At 43.4% G+C, this 18,793-nt stretch overlaps 1 protein-coding gene across 10 annotated transcripts in view; it reads right to left on the minus strand.

The window, feature by feature from the left end:
- The window catches only part of KIAA1549L (KIAA1549 like), a 292,279-nt gene that overhangs the window by 32,774 nt on the left and 240,712 nt on the right, over positions 1-18,793 (minus strand). For 3 of the 10 annotated variants that reach the window (XM_074013980.1, XM_074013978.1, XM_065528330.2), the window contains exon 17: positions 18,056-18,289. The exons of the other annotated variants lie outside the window; for them this stretch is intronic. In XM_074013980.1, the coding sequence (XP_073870081.1) occupies positions 18,230-18,289 (60 nt within the window). In that variant the 3' untranslated portion in view covers positions 18,056-18,229. Of the gene's footprint in view, positions 1-18,055; positions 18,290-18,793 lie in introns of those variants that run through there. 10 annotated transcript variants of the gene reach the window in all.

An 18,793-nucleotide genomic window follows, 5' to 3' on the forward strand; every position in this document is an offset into this window, starting at 1 on the left:
TTTCCAGCCATATTGGTAGATCTATTATCACATGAATTTATAGTTGTGCCTTAGGGCAAAAGCATCCTCCTTAGCAACATTTCCCTATTCCCACTGCCCCAAGAGCCCTGGGGTGGGTTAGTACTGGGGGTGGGTGAGTTCTTTCAGTAAGGTTGGTAGGGAACAGTGCTAGGCCACCGCACATATATGTGTTATACATATACACACATATGTAAGTGCTACCTTTGCTGGGAAAGTAGAGACTTTTTCTCCAGGCTCCCACTGCCACTGACCCATGCCCCCCGAATGGAGATCAGCCTCTGCTTCCCCCATAAGGCTTCCATTCCACATGGGGAGTTCCCTTTAATTGGAAGGTCCAAGTATGCTCTCAACAGGCTTGATCAGGCCACCAATCATCTCTCGATAGCTACAGATAGAAACAAGACTAGCTCTCATTATACCTGGGCTTCCTCTCATCACACTTGGATTTGCTTAAACTGTGACTTCCCCAAGACCGGATACTCCCTGAAGCCATTTCACTCCTGTTTCTCAGAAGCCTAGCACAGGCACTTGGCATTTAATCAAGCTTTGTGAACTTAAACTGAAATAAATTCCGTCCACTTCCCCTTGTTAGATATAAGTTCTAAATTTCTTTTCAAAGAGTCAGTATGTCAGTATGTTCAATTCTTTGCCTTCTACTTTTAAACTTAACTTCCTCATAAAGAAACTTGTTTCAATTACCTGCTCCACCCTGACTCATTCCAATTACCAACTCCACCCTGACTGATTCTGATTAACTGGTCCACCCTGACTCATTCCGATTACCTACTCCACCCTGACTCATTCCAATTACCTGCTCTGTCATAACCATTTTTTCCCACCAAACCACTCACCCCGTCACTCTTTAAATTAGCCAATCGGAATTAGTTTAGCCTGTGCGGTCTAACCTTAGCCAATGGGGGAATGACACAGCAGCAGGGGCCATGTGCGTCAGCGATAAGAACCCCTTCTCCTCCCTTATCCAAGTGTGCGCTCACCATTGCTCCATCTGTAAGGGTGCACCCTTCTATAGAAGTAACTTGCCTTACTGAGAATTAAAAAAATTTTTTTATATTCAAGTGCTAATTCTTTTGCAGCACTGAAACTTTATTTATAACACCCTTGAGGTGGAAGTTGAGGTTATGATAAAAGGCCCACTTTCCCTAACACATTTCCTCCAATGCTAATGAGTTGCATGACAATAAGAAGTCTCAGGAACCCCATAAGCCTCAGGCTCCTCATCTGTAAAATGGGAGAGTTGAACTACGGTCTGACATTTATGTTTCTTGGACTCTACTTGCTCTGGGAGATGCCATACTGCTCCTATTATCATCATCTTTGGGGAAATCTGACATCTACTCATGAAGGGAACCATCCCCTGCACCTCCCACCCCAGCTAAAACATATGAATAGTGATAAGTTTGTCCTTTTGCTTAACAGACAATTATTGGTTTCAACCCTGTACTAGGCCCTGGGTTGGGGGTGATGGATAAAATAATTAATAAGATAGTGACCCAGCCCTCAAAGAGCTCCCAGTCAATAGGAGGAAACAAATAATAGCAACAGCAATAATAGAAGCTCATCTTTATCAACAGCTTACATGCCAGGCACTGTTTTAAGTACTTTATACATTTCGGCTCTTTTTGTCCTTATAAGAACTTATAAAGTAACAACTATGAATATTGCCACTTTACAGACAAGGAAATTAAGGCACTGAAAGACAAATGTGTTGCTCATAATTAGCAGGGCTGAGATTTGAACACAGAAAGCTTCATCCCGGCACCTAAGCTCTTACCCACTGTATATATATAAACAGATCTATTACCATACTATAGTTGTGGGCTCTGACAGAGTCAAACAAATTTCTATGACCAGAAAAGAAGATAAAATACTTCTTGAGATAATCTACCTTATAGATTACTATAAGGATGAAAAGCATCAATGTATAAATACGAAGCACTCACAGTATCTGGCACATCAGCATTTGTTTAATAAACATCAGCTGCAATTATTATTGTTGCTGTTATCTATCTCCTCCCATAGACTGGGAACTCCTTCAGGGTTGGGTCAGTGTCTTATTAATCATTGTATTCACAGCCCCCAATCCGGGACCTTGTCCAGAGATGAAGCTGTAACTGTCTGTTCAATGAACAAACATAATAGGTGCTCAGATTGACTCGCGGACCTGTGGTGTGCCAGCTCTGTGCCGCCTTTTCCACGTGGGTTCCTCCCTCAGCCTCTCAGAGCTCTACAGTTGTGTCCATTTTCAGATACGACATATCACATCGACTGGCTGAACTTGCCCTAAACCCTTCTCCCTCACTGGCACATTTCTGAAAATGCCTTTTGCTTCTATTTGACAAAAGAGGGGAGACAGGAACAAAGACAGACCTCCTAGTGTTGGCTGACAGTTGGCTTGGGTTGGGGCCGTATCTGGGACAGAGAATTTATTTTTAAACCTCTTTAACTTGGAATGGACCATACTTGCTTCTATGACTTCCCATTCTTGAAAAGCTCTGAGAAACTCATTTTTTTCAAAAAGCTATTTTTATAAACTAATCAAGATATACTTCAATAAAAATTCTAAAAATATTCATCAAGGAATGTCTGTTCATGGTAGGAAATTAGAAAACACAGATAAGCAAAAGGAAGAAAATTAAAATCTACTCTAATCCGATCACCAGAAATAACTACTGTTAACGTTTTGACCTCGTGCCCATCCTTCCAGATGTTTTCTACGCATATGAAATAGGATGAGGATTATGAATACTAAAGAACTGCCAACAGCCTCCCCACTGCCCCAGGCCACTACAGAGAGTGTGGGCTTGACCCAGGTCAGTTTCTCCCTCTTCCATTTCCAAGGAGAGCCCACGCTTTGCCACACAGATTGTGTGTGTGATGGAGACCAGGAAGTGGGGATGGGCAATGAGAGGCAGAAGAGGTGTGGGCTGCAGAATTTTATGGTGAGACTTTTGAGAGAGGTGCAGAAGCAGGTGTGGCATGTGAATGGGAGAGGAATTAAGGGAATTTAGAAAGTTTTACTGACTATTATGTACTTGCCTTTTCACATATAAAAATATAAGTAAAGGAGTAGAGGTATTTAAAAACTACTTTTGTTGGCAGAGTTCTTTTGACTTAGATACTCTATTAGACCAAGCTGTTTGGGTCATGATTTTATAAACAGAATACATACACACACATATATATATATGTAGGCATATATATATATATGTAAACACACGCACTTATATATGCGTGCACGCATATATAAGGTTTTTTAAAATGACATTACATTAATACAGTATTTTGAAACCTTTTTAATTCAACAATATTGTAAATAAGTATCTCCATGAATAAATAAATGTATTTATAGAGAATAACTTTAAGGATTTCATAGTATTCTAATAAATGGAGTTTTTAGGCTACCATATATGTAACAGTCCACTATTTTAGATGTTTTCCTAATATCTTACTATATGAACAAAGCTGGAATAAGTATCCTTGTGTTTAGAACTTTGCATATATGGCTGGACGCAGTGGCTCACGCCTGTAATCCCAGCACTTTGGGAGGCCAAGGCAGGTGGATCACTTGAGGTCAGGAGTTCGAGACCAGCCTGGGCAACATGTTGAAATGCTGCCTCTACTAAAAACACAAAAATTAGCCAGGTAACATAGCGCATGCCTGTAATCCCAACTGCTCCGGAGGCTGAGGCAGGAGAATTGCTTGAGCCCGGGAGGCGGAGGTTGCAGTGAGCCAAGATCGCACCACGGCACTCCAGCCTGGGTGACAGAGCGAGACTCCGTCTCAAAAATAATAATAATAAAAAAAGAACTTTGCATATAATCATGAGTTTATCCTTAGGTTCAATTCTAGAAGGAGAATTACCAGGTGAGGGGATATACACGTAATTATAGTTTTGGAGAGTTATGGTATATCAGAACTCAGCAGCAAAGGCCACAGTATTTAGAAGACATTTAAGCCATTCCTCCTCCATATATGGGCCCCTGGTCTTGTGCTTCATGGTGGCCATTGGATAGAGCAAGCACCTGCAATTCTTTCAATGTTGTTTTAAAATGAGCGAACCAGTCCAACACATCTAGGATGGTACACACAGTGGCTAAGTACCCACATGACTTCATCCTCTCTTTGAAACACCATGAGAACAAACTTGAAGGAAATTATAGCCCTGCTGGGAACCCCAAGTATCTTCTTCCTAAAAGATATTCCAAAACAATTTAGTCCTGGGGCACATTCTGTAGCTTTAAGTACTATTCAAAATTAAAACTACTATCTTATCAGACAACTAATGGAAAGACAAGCTACCAACCACAAGAAAATATTTGTATCCACAATATATAAATAGTTCCTACAAATGAATAACAAAAAGACAAGCAACTCAATTTAGAAATTGGGCAAAAGGCTTGAAAAGATACCTCAACAAAAGAAGACACAAAAATGTCCAATAAACACATGGAAAGCTGATCAACATCATTAGTAATAAGGAAATTATATCATTTCACATTCAGTGGGATGGCTAAAATGAGAAAGATTAATAACAACAAATGTTGGTGAGGTTGAAGACTAGAATTAGAACTGTTATACTGCTAGTGGGAGGGGCAGCAATACAAAAACTTTGTAAATTTGACTGTAATTTCTTAAATGTATTCCTACCCTATGACCCAGAAATTCCACTCCTACATATTTATCCAGATAAATGAAAACACTTGTTAGGAAAACACATGAAAATGTTTATGGCATTTTTTTTTTTTCATACTAGCTTCAAACTGGAAGCAATTCAAATGTCCAACAATAGGATAATGGATAAACAAATAGTATTATATTTATACAACAGAATAGTACCCAGTATAAAAGAGAATAAAATACTCATACATGCAATAACATAGATGAGTCTTGAGTGAAAGAAGTCAGACACAAAACAGTACATACTGAATAAATCCATTTATATGAAGTTCATGTAAAACTATAGTGGTTTATATCAGACAAGTGGTTGCCTACCGGTGAGCTGAATATTGACTGAAAAAAAAAGTGAGGGAGTTTTCTGGGAGTGATGAAAACGTTTGGTATTTTCATTGGTCTGGTGGTTATAAAGGTATACACATTTGTCAAAGCTCATCACATTGTATACTAACAACCCGTACATTTTTACCATATGTCAATTTTCCCATAATAAAAGAAACATAATGGGTTGACATAGCTAGCTTGATGTGGATGGTCAGGGAAAGCTTCTCTGAGGAGGTGCCATGTTTTCAGACCTGAAGAAGGAGAAGAAGTTGCCCATGTGGTGGTTTTAGGAAAGCTTATGAAAAAGCCCAGAAGTGAGAGAGTTGGTAGTGCTTGAAAAAAAAGAAAGAACTGTTACAGAATGAACTGTGTCCCCCACAAAATTTTTATGTTGAAGTCCTAACTCCCAGCATCTCAGAATGTGACTGTATTTGGAGATGGGGCCTTCACAGAGGTAATTAAGTTAAATGAGGTCATTAGAGTGGACCTTTGGGTCAAAAGGACTGATCCTTCCAAGAAGAGGAAATTTGGACACAGCATGTATAAAGGGAAGCCGACATGAAGGCTCAGGGAAGAGATGGCCTTTCATAAACTCAGGAAAGAGACCTGGAGCACATCCTTCCCTCATGGCCCTCAGAAGAAACCAACCCTACCAACACTTTGATCTAGAACTTATAACCTCCAGAACTGTGAGAAAATAAATGTCTTTTGTTTAAACCATGCCACCCAGTCTGTGCCCCTAGTAAACTAATACATGGATCTAATACATGGCTGAAGCCCTAATTGTTAGGACATGGGGCTAGAGAGGAAGGCAGGGTCCAGATCACGCAGGGTCTGAAAGGCCACGGTAAGAAGGCTGGACTGTTGTCAAAGGGCAATGGGAAACGACTGAAGAATTTTAAGCAGGGAAGAAACGTGACTGGAATTTATGGGAAGCCAGTTAGGAAGCACTTGCTTGTGGCTATTGCCGTAACCCCAGGCCAGAAGAGACGACAGGGGCCTGGGTAGGGTGGTCATGGACAGACAAGGGGTGGGTGAGTTCAAGATGTATTTTGGAAGAGAACTGGCAGAGCTGCTGATAGATTAGATGTGAGGGTGAAGGAAAGGCAAGAGTTGAAGCCAAGACTTTTTACCAACAAGAGGAACTGTGCTACCCCGGTCTCCTTAATGGTGTCTGAGCTCCCCAAGCATGTCTGGGCCCTTCCAGTTGCTGTACTTTCTGCCTGGAAAGCTCTTCCCCTGGGGCCAGCATTTTAAGTCTGCTCAAAAGTCACCTCCCTGGAGGGCCCTGCCCTGCCCAAGCTATTCCGAGAAGCTCCTGGTACTCTCCACTGCCTTCCCTGAGTTATGTTCCTCCATAGCCTTCCCGACACTGTGCTGTACATCTATGTGCGTGGGTGTTTGTTGTCAGTTTTCCCTAGTGTAATATGTCTCCCTTATCCTCAGGGAAAATGTTTCAAGACTCCCACTGGATGCCTGAAATTGTGGAGAGTAATGAATCCTATATACATGATGTTTTTTCCCACACAAACCTATAATAAAGTTTAATTTATAAATTAGGCACAATGAGAAATTAACAACAATAGCTAATAATAAAACAGAACAATTATAACAATATACTGTTCACAAGTTCATGGGTAGAAGATTCATTCTTGGCTGGGCACGGTGGCTCATGCCTGCAATCCCAGCACTTTGGGAGGTCGAGGCTGGTGGATCACTTCAGGTCAGGAGTTCAACACCAGCCTGGCCAACATGGTGAAACCTCGTCTCTATTAAAAAGGCAAAAATTAGCCAGGCGGGGTGGTACATGCCTGTAATCCCAGCTACTTGGGACGCTGAGGCAGGAGAATCACTTGTACCCAGGAGGTGGAAGTCGCAGTGAGCCGTTATTGCGCCACTGCAATCCAGCCTGGGTGACAGAGCTAGACTCTGTCTCAAAGAAAAAAGAAGATTCATTGTTACCAGAGATTTTAGCAACCTCGGAATACAATTTTTTTTTCTTTCCTTACTAAGTCAGCAACTTTCACCTATTAAAGGAAGCACTAGAGAGCTTTTCTTTGTCATATTCAAATTGCATTATCACTCTCGCCCATTGGAGCCACTGTTAAGTAAAATAAGCGTTACTTGAACACAAGCACTGGCATGCCGCGACAGTGACTGACAGCTGGGTAGCATAGACTTTATCCTTGTTGACCAGGATAACCTGGACAAAGGGAAGACTCCTGTCCTGCGTGGGATGGAGTGGGATGGCGTTAGACTTCATTACACTACTCAGAATGGCACACAATTTAAAATGTATAAATTGTTTATCTTTGGAATTTCCCATTTAATATTTTCATACCATAGTTGACTGCAAGTAACTGAAACCACGGATAAGTGGTGACAACTGGATAAGCCCCATGTTTCCTGCTGCATCCCAGAATGGCGTGTGGTAGAGCATGAAGAAATACTCATTGAATGAATGAGTGGAAATGAGTCTTAAAAGTCTGGAGAATTCCTGCTCAAAAGTCTTCAATAGTAAAAGACATTCGCATGTGTCTAAAATGAATGAAACAGTTTTATCTAGAATGGGCTTAACGAAGAGGGATAAAGGGCTCTTGAGGCCACTTATTCTAGAATTTCTTGAGTTAGGAGCCCTAAAGTGAACAGGGGTTTTACAAGCCCACACTTTCCACAAGTGGGTGTAACATCACTTTGCCCCACCTTGGTACTTCATTTCTGGAGCACAGGAAGTTGAAGCCCCTCTCCAAACCCTGCCCCAAAGCCCTGATTTTCAGCTCACTGTCAATCGCAGCTCCATCCTGCAAGAACAGATTCTGAACAAATTATGCAACTTCATGGCAAGGGCCCAGAGACCGAGTGGGGGTTTCAGCAAGATAAATTCCTGGGCCATCTGGCCATGATGAAATTTATCTGGCTCCATGTCCATTTTTCTTTTCCACCAACTGGAGTCCTTTGGGCCACACAAACAGTGCCACTTCTCTCCATTTAATGCCTCCTCTGCCCACTGCAAGTGCTGCCTGTTACTGAGGAAGCAGAGACATATTTAGAAAGTTGCTTCTGGAAACCACATTTCAGGGAGTTCTCACTTCACCAGGTGGGAAGAAGACCATGATGGTACAGGAGCAGAGAGAGCTTTGCAGCAGCTTCCTATGAGCCTGCATCCCGGAAGCTTCTCTAATAATAAAGTGAGATTAGTTGCCCTCAGAACAGGCAGTGGGGTTCAAAATAATGGCTTGGTGACTTTTCTGCAAAGGTGTGCAAATGGAATTAAAAAAAAAAATGTCAGCAACATTTCAAATTTCATTCTGATGCCTTTCCAAAGGATGATCTACAGTCTCTCCAGGGCTATGGGGATGTGAGGACAGCATGCTGTTTCTGTGTTTCAGGTGGGTAGGAAAGACATGAAAGGGTCTCTCATAGACTTCTAAGGAAATAGGGACATCCTTTCAGAGAGTGACCCATAATCAGAGTCGCCACTGAGACCATGAAGATGGGACAGGCAAGCATAAAAGAAGGTGCTCCAATGCTCTCAGCCTTACTCACTGCCCCCAAAGCAAAACACCTTCCCCATGTAACAGAAGTCTCAGGTGCCAGCTCAACTTCCTGTCTTTCTTCCCCCATAACTTGCTGCTCTCTAAGGAGCAGGGGAAATTCAATTACTGAGCAAGATCCATTTGCCTCGAGTTGCAACCGCTGTCCCACCCTGTGTTTGCAAAACCATTACCTTAAAGGTCATCTCTGGAAGTGCGGCCTTGTACTATGGCAAGGTGGGAGAGGTCCCAGGCACCCTTCACCGAGTCCATCTCTTGTCCGGTCATGCTGAAGAAAGGCACCCTTGGAGGAGTACAGTCCTCTCTCTGGTGTGTGACACAATTCAGAGCAGTAAGTGCAGGCCGGGCATGGTGGCTTACACCTGTAATCCCAGTACTTGTGGTAGGCCGAGTTGGGCGGATCACTTGAGGTCAGGAGTTCCAGACCAGCCTGCCCAACATGATGAAACCCCACCTCTATTAAAAATACAAAAATTAGCTGGGCATGGGGGCACATGCTTGTAATCCCAGCTACTCAGGAGGCTAAGGCAGGAGAATTGCTTGAACCTGGGAGGCAGAAGTTGCAGTGAGCTAAGATCATGCCACTGCACTCCAGCCTGGGCGAGAGACTGAGACTGTCTCAAAACAACAACAACAACAAAAACAGAGTAGTAACTGCTAGAAAAGAAAAGAAACAGGAAAAGGAGAGCATCGCCCTCTCCCTCTTGGGGAGTTACAATAGCTAATGTTCACTGCCTGTTTTCTACATGCTTTGTCTGCATTAACTCATTTAATTCCCACAACATCCTCATAAAGTAGGTACCACTGGTATCCCCATTTTGCAGATGAGAAAATAAAGTGCAGATAGGTAGGTAACTGGCCTAACTTCATGTAGCTCGTAAGTAGCCTAGCTCCATAAGCTATGAGGACAGCCCCTCCACGAACAATATATAAACCACAGTCATAATTAAAAACCTCTTAAAAAGGAATCAACCCCAAGGTAAACATATTAAGAATGGCTTTCTCTCATCGAAAGTTAATTCGCATTTTGCTTTCTAGGTGAGTCATCACCTGCTTTTTTTCATCTTAGCTGAGCTGGCACTGCAGGGAGCAAGGAGACTGGGAGGATCTCTCCCATGAGTCAGCACTATTCCATCACAAACAGGCTCTCCCTGCCATCCACTCAAGTCTGCCCTTCTGCCTCTTCAGCTCTTGAAAAAATCAGACAGATGCACAAAATCCCTCTATCACTCTACCTGTGTCCAAAACATGAACCTCTGACTGCAGCCTGGAATTTCAGAGCCCACAGTGAATAGTAGTCATTACACAACACCACGCTGTTCTTTCCCTTCAGAAAGGGCCAACCAAAGACAACAAGAGGGCTGGGCGCAGTGGCTCACGTCTGTAAAAATCCCAGGACTTTGGGAGAAACAGGCGGGCAGATCACCTGAGGTCAGGAGTTCGAGACTAGCCTGGCCAATACGGTGAAACCCTGTCTCTACTAAAAATAAAAAAAAATAAAAAAATAAAAAATAGCCGGACATGGCGACGGGCACCTGTAATCCCAGCTACTTGGGAGGCTGAGACAGGAGAATGGTTTGAATCCAGGAAGTGGAGGTTGCAGTGAGCTGAGACCGCACCATTGCACTCCAGCCTGGGCAACAAGAATGAAACTCCATCTCAAAAACAAACAACAACAACAACAAAAAAACAAAAAGATGACAACAGGATGAAACTGGAGGGAAGAGTAACATGAAGGAGACTGTTGGGCGTGCTCCTTAAAATGCCCGACACAGTGCTCATGTTTATAATCCCAGCACTTTGGGAGGCTGAGGTGGGAAAATTGCTCAAAGCCAGGAGTTCTAGACCAACCAATCTCTATGGGCAACATAGCGAGACCCCATTTCTACCAAAAAAAAATTTTTTTTTAATTAACCAGGCACAGTGTCACTCCCCTAGTCCTAGCTACTTGGGAGGCTGAGGACGGAGGCTCGCCTGAGCCCAGGAGGTTGGGGCTGCAGTGAACTGTGATTGTGTCACTGTACTCCAGCCTGGGCGACAGAGCAAGATCTGTCTCTCTAAATAAAGAAGTCCAACTACAAGGGTTCCTCAAGTAGCAGGTACTGTAGCAGGCACTGTGTTGGCCTCAGCATCCATCTCCTTCTCTCCCTGTATTTTAGACAGGGGGGCTAGCTGGGACTAAGCTGCTCCAGCTCCATCAATGGGGACTGACCAGGTTAATTTAATCAGTGTAATCTCCCTGCATTCATTGCTACAGTGGTTTATGAAGGGGTGGACACTCGGCATATGATGGTCAGAGTAACACCCATATACCTTGTCTGGAGGTTGGGAAAAGAGAATTCCCTCTTGCACTGGTCCACGCAGGATGTAGCTATGAGGCCTGGGATTTCTTACCAGAGTCCACGTGTGGATGCGGCCAACACACAGGGGAACACAGAGCTGTGTATAATGCAGAGGAACAGACTGGGGCCCCAACCAAACCATACCTGGATTTACCGTAAACAACTTATCCCATTCAGGTTTTAAGACGGTTTAAGTTGGGGTTTCTGGTGCTTTTGCCAAAGCAGTTTATTGAATAACCACCATTCACAGTGAACTCCAAATGGCAATGGAAATCTGCCTAAGGTTCTGATATTCGGTCAAACCTAATGTGTATTTGGCTCAGAGGTAGAAACATGCCCTGTTTTTTCAAGTCTCAGCTCAGGAATCACCTCTTCTGGTTGACACACGTGTTTGTTCATTTGCCCAACAAATAGAGACACCGCATCTATTATGTGCCAGTTCCTACTCTGAGTGCCGAGGTTTCAAGCATAAATAAAACGTGACTCCCGTCCTTGAGGAGTTGCATGGGGAAATAATACAAGCAAACCAACTAATGGAAGTTGGGGGCGAAGGCTGTGATTGGGGTGAGTATCAGGGGCTACTGGAACACAAAGGAGGGGCCCATAGGCATAGGAGCCAGGAGAAGGTGCTGGGAAAGGTCATGGTTAAACCAAGTTCCAAAAACATTGCCTGAGTCAGTAGTTCTCAGCCAGGAGCAGGTTTGCCCACCAGGGGACATGTGCAATGCCTGGAGACATATTTTGGTTGTCACAGCTGGGAGGGGCTTCCGGCACCTCATGCATGGGTAGAGGCCAGGGATGCTGCTAAACATCCTATAATGCACAGGACAGTGCACCGTATGAAGAAACTCTACAGCCCTAAGTGTTAACAGTGAGGAGATTGAGCAGCCTGGACCTGGATGAAGCAGGTAGGAAGGGAGATTCCAGGCAGAGCGATGCATGCGTGCAAAGACCTGGACATGGGAAACCACAGGACAAGTTTGGGGAAGGTGTTCAGGCTGGAGCCAAGGGGGTGGGTTAACGAGTGACAAGCGTCAGCTAGAAGGGCATATCTGAGCCAGCCAGAGCAGAAAAGTCCTGAGCTGGGAGCTTAGAGTCTGAGTTTTATCCCCAAAGCTATGGGGAGCTCCTGGAGGATTTTGAACAAGAGTGTGTGTTTTAGAAGGATTTCCCCGGCAACTATCTGGCAGCTCAGCAGTGGTGAGTAAAGGAGACTGTACTGGGCAGTGGCTATGGGACAGACAGGAAGGAACAAACCCTCAGGAGCACTCCCCCTTCCCATCCAAGTTCATTGCCACAGCATGTTGCATGTGCCTCTACCTCTCTCCTCCACTAGTGTGTAATTACCTGGCCATGCACGAAAATTAATACATCTTTCCCTTCTCCATAGGGCCTCACACAGGTAGGTACAGTGGAATCTCACAGAAGGCTTAGATGCTAATGCTAATGCCAGCCGGCAGAGTAGGTAAAAATCATATAGAGAGAAGCCCTTGAAAATCTCTTAACTCATCCACTTAGTGTAGCCCATGTAGCCCTGTGCATACAACCTTATACGGTAATAGGGAAAAAGAAACATATAATCTGCAATGTACAATATAAACAAAATACATGCAAAAGCTAGTTTCTTAGCTTTATTTAAATTTTGTTTTCCTTTTTCTTTCAAGGTTTGTATTACTGAATTTACGTACATTTAGTGCGCATATGCTGCCATGGTTCCAATGCACTCAATAAATGTGCTAGAAGAAAGAAAAGGAATGGCAATTCCCAAGGGGTGTTCTCGTTGGTCGCTGGCCTCCAGCTCCTGCAGGGGCTTGGCAGACATGGGTGGCCCAGGAGTGCATAGGATTGTAAGGAACCAGTGGACTCTGAGCCATACTGCTTAGGACTAGAAGATGGATTCCCCCAGCTGCTGGGCACACTGCCAGCTGTCAGCCCTCAGATGTCAGCTCTCGCAGGGAATTGCCCTTGGCTGAAGAGAACGCCCTCACCCAAGGACATCCAATGACTGGTCCATTCTAGAGTACATATGCACAGCTGCTTCCCAAACTTGAGACAACTCTGCAGGGCCATCTGAGCTGCAGAGCCTCCATGGGGTCAGCTGAGGCCTTGTAGTGTCTGTACCATAGCCCAACTTCTAAATCTGCCTAAACCTGCTTCCTCCTCTCCCTGCCAGTATACCTAGAACATGCTGGGGACCCTGGCCTGAAAGAAGTGGCTACCCTAGGTCAAGAGGGTAGGAGGTCCCAGAGTCCGGGAAAAATGGGGATGGGCAGGCAGGTACCAAGAATAAAAGCAGACAGGGTCCAGAATGCAGGGAATCAGAGAGAAGATGCAGGCAGATAGCACTGGAGTGCTGCTAACAGAAGGGAAGTTGTTTATCTCCTGCCCAGTGGGAAGTTGCCTACAGGGGAGGGAAATTCTTGGCCTGCAGGGGAGGTCTGGCTCTGAAGGAGGTCATAGGCCATCCTGAAACCCCTCCGCCTCCCTCTCAAACCTGCCAACAAGCATCCCACCTCCCACTCCTGACTCACCAAGTGGCCTCCATCACTGTGGGGTTGATAAGTATCTTTCTGGGCAGCCATCAACCTGGTGAGATCCGGACTTTACCTAAAGACCCCCTTCACTCTCAAACACCTCGATCTCTTTGCCTCAGGCTCTCCCAGGAAGCCTGATTCCCCATGAGCAGATATTTCCCTTGGATTAGAAGTCCCTGTTAAAATATAATGTACTGTAAATTAAGTCAAGATAACATATCAAGCCAGGGTTATTATAGCTTATGTTAGCTGGGAGAGGTAAGAGAAGGAAATGAAAGGCTGAGATGGGGGGCTATGGAGGAAAGTTTTGGGTGAGATGCTAAGGTGGTAATGGTGGTGGGGTCAACACAAGAGCACCTAGGTCAGGGGGGCAACAAGAAGGTTGCTTCTAGAATAAAGGACAAAATCTCCAAATCCAACCAATTGCTTCCCAATGAAGCAAAGAGCTGGTTGTATCCTTAACTGGGACCACTCCATTATGCAGCACCAGGGCATTCCTGTGGTTGGCCTTGGTCTCTGTTACACCAAAGCTGTAAGATGCTGGGGCAGGTATGGGAAGTGGGTGGGCAGAAGAGATTTCTGTTAATAATAGGATTACAAATTTACCTAGGAGGTCCTAGACTTGCCATAAGCTTTGTGAGCAGTCAGGGACTTTCCAGATAATATTTCATTGCTCGACAAGTGGAACTCATCAAAACAACCGTTTCAATTCCTTCGTCTCCTTCCAGTAACCACTGCTCACCTGTAACAAAGGAAGCTAGCTGGCTGCATTGTCAGCCTTGAGGCTTGACATCAGACAATGCACCCAGGCCTTCTTCAGCAGGCCTTTGTAGACTGAGCTCTGAGAAATGGGCTCATTTTCCCCTTTGGGATATACTTTTATTCACTAGATGTCCCAACTGCTTCCTGAGTATTGCCCTGCCTGGTAATTCTTCTCTCCTTTCGCTTTCACCTGGTGCCTGCAGTGGAGGGAATGGACAGGCAACCTCCTTGTAGCGTGCATTGCTGTACTGTTGAGGCTGAATGGCTAACTTCTATCTCCTGGCCTTCCAGGAGGCTGCGGCTGCGGATGAGACTTCGGTTCTGTCAGTTAGATTCTGTGTACACTGTGGATGGAGGAAATGGGGCAGGCCCATCTTTCTGCTGCCTTGGCTGCTGGAAGCTGGGTTGCTGAGCACCACAGCCCTTAACCCCGGCTCTATGGAGTTCTCTCATTCCTGGATCATGCTACGACTGAGTTTTCTTAACCTCGGTGTTCCAGGGCAGGCCGCTTCTCCACCTTCCTGCTTGAGGAAGAGGCAGCCGCCCCTCCTCAGGGCCAGCCCTGTGATCTTGTTCTAGGAATCTTTCCAGGAACATTCCTTCAGCCCGCCCATGATTTTGTGAGCACCTAATTCCTAAGAGTCATTTTTTTGGTCTGTTTTAAACAGCTTGATGTTTTCAGTTTTCTGCAGCTGGACTTTGCCTGATACCCCTTTTTATAGATTTACATGTACTTTTCAGCTGTAGAAGCATCTGGTTTCAAACATTTCCCCAGAGAAGGCCTCCGGAATGAGAACTAATGACTGTGATCATCTCTTTGAGATGCATCAGTGAATCAACCATCCTTTTTAACATTTGCAAACCCACTGCCCACATTTTAGGGTCTGAGCCCACTGCACTGGCAACTACCTCCAGTGCATGGAACTTTAGGTAAGGTGCTAGAGAGAAACGAAGAGAAGTAGTTTGTAAAAGTCCCTACTTCTGAGAGGTCAACATTCATTTTCAAAGTTATAATTCAAACAATAAATTTCAGAGTCTCCCTCATAGCCAAGGCACATAGCTGGCTCCCTTCCTGCCACCTATTTTTAAACTCCAAAAACAGATCAAGGTTGAAGAGGTGCATTTTTCTTTCTGGGGGATGATTTAATGATTACTTGCCCTTTGGAAGCAAAGGCTTCATATCCACATACTGGGGTAAATAATTTGACTGATAAAGGAAAAATCTCTTAGGTGTTTATTCTGCCTGAGAATCATATTTGCAGCATTTTTTCTTTTCCTCACTGTTTCATTATTTTCCACATGACTTTCATTCAGAAAATAACATTTTAAAAATTCTTTGAAATAGAGATATTTTTGCTTTTACACATTAGGCTGACATTTTCTTTTCTACCTGTTTTATACATAGGGATGAATTAATTTCAATGCCAAAGTTGGTTTAATAATATGATCTGGTCTTTTGGGAGTTTGGAGCATCTTGTGAAAATAACACATGCGGCTGGGTGCGGTGGCTCAAGCCTGTAATCTCAGCACTTTGGGAGGCCGAGACGGGCAGATCACGAGGTCAGGAGATTGAGACCATCCTGGTTAACATGGTGAAACCCCGTCTCTACTAAAAAATATACAAAAAACTAGCCGGGCGTGGTGGCGGGCGCCTGTAGTCCCAGTTACTCGGGAGACTGAGGCAGGAGTGAACCCGGGAGGCGGAGCTTGCAGTGAGCCGAGATCCGGCCACTGCACTCCAGCCTGGGCAACAGAGAGAGACTCCGTCTCAAAAAAAAAAAAAAAAAAAAAAAAAAAAGAAAATAACACATCCTTCTAATAAGAATGCGTCCTTCTAGAATATTACTACCACGTGAGGCATCGTTACTGCCGAGAGTGTACTACATCCCTTAGCTGGCAGTTTGACCAAAAGGTTGAAGATTGTTGCTGTAAAACACAGTGATCCCAAACCCCTTGGAGCTAAGGGTCTCCCTCCTATAGGCCCTAATAACTCTTGCTCTATGGGAACATTTTGAAACAATCCATGCTGCTACAGTCCTGGTGCTAAGATTGGCCTGTGTAGCATGTATTTGCTTATTTACGCATTTATTCATTTATTTTTACATTCAGGCTTTTCCTTTGGGACTCCAGTCATCTTTCAAAAAACGCAAAATTAAATCAATCTCCCAGTGCTTTTGCTTCTACGGTGTCAAGTTTCCCCAACCTGGCAGAAAGGACTGGATATTTTGGCAGCGCTTCTAGATCCCCAGACCCAGTGGGAAGAATGACATGTTTCCGATTGAATGACCGGCTCACTGCTGTGCTAATGGATTCTTTTGCCAGAAGTGCTCTGGTAATTTTAGAAAATCAAGAGCTCAGAAAATAAATGCATTGTTTAAAACTATGATTCACTTTTATTTCCTACTTTACTTGCTGGTCCATGTTTTGCTTGTGTGAGTTATTCATGTAAGAATGCTTGTGAGCCCTTGACATCTAGCTGCTTCCAGAGGTTCAAAAATATAGGATATGGATTATATTATGTAAGGACAGATGTATAGTGAGGAAGGATGAATATAGAAGCCATACTGCATGGTGGTTAAGGGGAGGGGCTCTGGGGCTGGATAGGCAAATTATATAACTGGCCTCAGTTTCTTCATCTATACAACAGGCATAATGAAAGCATCTACTTGGCTGATAACTATGCAAATGCAATGAGATAATACACATGAAAAGTCTAGAATAGGGCTTGGTCTATAGTGAGCAGTTGGTAAATATTAGACATTTTTCATATGATTAGTATAAAAAGCACAAGAGGAGATATAGGTAAGCAATTTCATTCTTACAGTCAACAGTCTAAATTCTTAAAGCCATTCCCGAGATGATCATTTTTCTCTTAAGGGGGCTCATCATCATATTTTTGAGATCACATGCACTTCTCAAAGAAATATCTATTTTAAAGAAGTCTATTAGAATAAAGCAGGCTTCCCCTAAAGTAACATGTACTTGGTATACTTATACATGTCTGTGAGGGTGAGCAATCTCCTCCTAAAAATCATCTCCCTCCTTCTATTGTTCTAGGTAAGTTGCTAACATGACATTCCAAAGGTATTAAGTGAGTGCTGCAAGTCATGTCACTTGGTTAAGAAACGATCTTCAATGTTCTCTTTTTAAGGTTAATAGGGAAACCTCTGACCCATTTCCTCATAACTGTCAAAGTGTTTTTGCCTAGAATCTCACAAAAAAACCCTATTAATGCCAGTCTTGAAATAAATTAAGAATCCTACTGTGTCTCAGATGCCTGGGCAGATGAAAAAGTTCCCCAAACTAAGCAAGCATCGAGGAAGAAGGTTCACTGTTGGTGGGGAAAGATTAACTGGAAGCTTCCAATGCCCGATTTTTAATCACAGGCTGATTATCAAATTGCTGAACGAATTTGGCATAGGAAATATTTTTTATAAGGAGAAAAATTAACATTGAATAATTTAACCTAGCAGAAAAATAAAAGATTTGCCCAAAGCATCTGTAATTTTATAAAACCAAACTACCAAAGTGTTTTATGAAAAAGGAAAAAGAAACAAAAGATAAGGGTAACACGACCAACACAAACATCAAGTTTAAATATAAGGAAGGTGATTAGAAATTCAAATTAGGTAGAATATCTTTGTTTTAAATTGGACCATTAAAAAATCCCATTTTAAGGCTTTGTGGCAAAAGATGACTAATCCTGAGGGGGAAAAATATTGTTGCCTTCTAATTAGCACGGTATATTTAAAAAAACCAAGTGTCAAACTACAATTTCTCAAATTATAAGTTTATCTAGATATATTTGAATTATAACTCTTATTTTAAAAAATGTTTATTTATATTTAGAGAAACATTTTAGGGGAATGGGAAGGAAACACTGTTCACAAACTTAGGTGTAGATTCAAGATCATGTGAAATGCTGGGGCAGGGTGAGGCATTACTGTACCTCTCAGCACAGGACCATTCACCTGAGCTCATGGGTCCAAAGACAAGTCACGGGGTGCAGGCAGCTGGAGAGGAGGCACCAAATTGCAACTCATCATCTGGGGAAATCTGACGGGATTAAAATAATTTCTGCAGCTTGGCCACATCACTGAACATAAGCATGTGCTTTGTCACATGAAATTATCAAACCGCCCTGTTGGACATCTCATTGTTTCCATGGCATACCGAGTAGTTATGAAATCAGGAACAAATCCAACTTTTCAACATCGCTATGAATTAAAAGAAGCCTGTGTTCAAGTGAATTCTAACCCATGGCCACAGTCCCTACTGAGTTTCTAAGGACAGAGGGGAGAATAAATTCAGGACATTTAGAATATCCATGGAGTTTAAGGTCCGTAATGTGCTATTCATAACATGGCACAATTCGGAAATCATGATCCTTTTAGCAATAATCTGTTACTCTGACACATTCCAAGTAGTCCTACTTTGGAAACTAGGTAATAAAAAAATAGAAAATGTTTTAGTGCCTTTTAAAATTCCACAAATATGTGGTAAACCGAAACACAATGGGATGCTCTATCCCCCTTGCCTTCAGGGGAAAGCAAAGCTTGT

This window comes from Macaca fascicularis, chromosome 14 (assembly GCF_037993035.2).
Source record: "Macaca fascicularis isolate 582-1 chromosome 14, T2T-MFA8v1.1".
Taxonomy (NCBI): domain Eukaryota; kingdom Metazoa; phylum Chordata; class Mammalia; order Primates; family Cercopithecidae; genus Macaca; species Macaca fascicularis.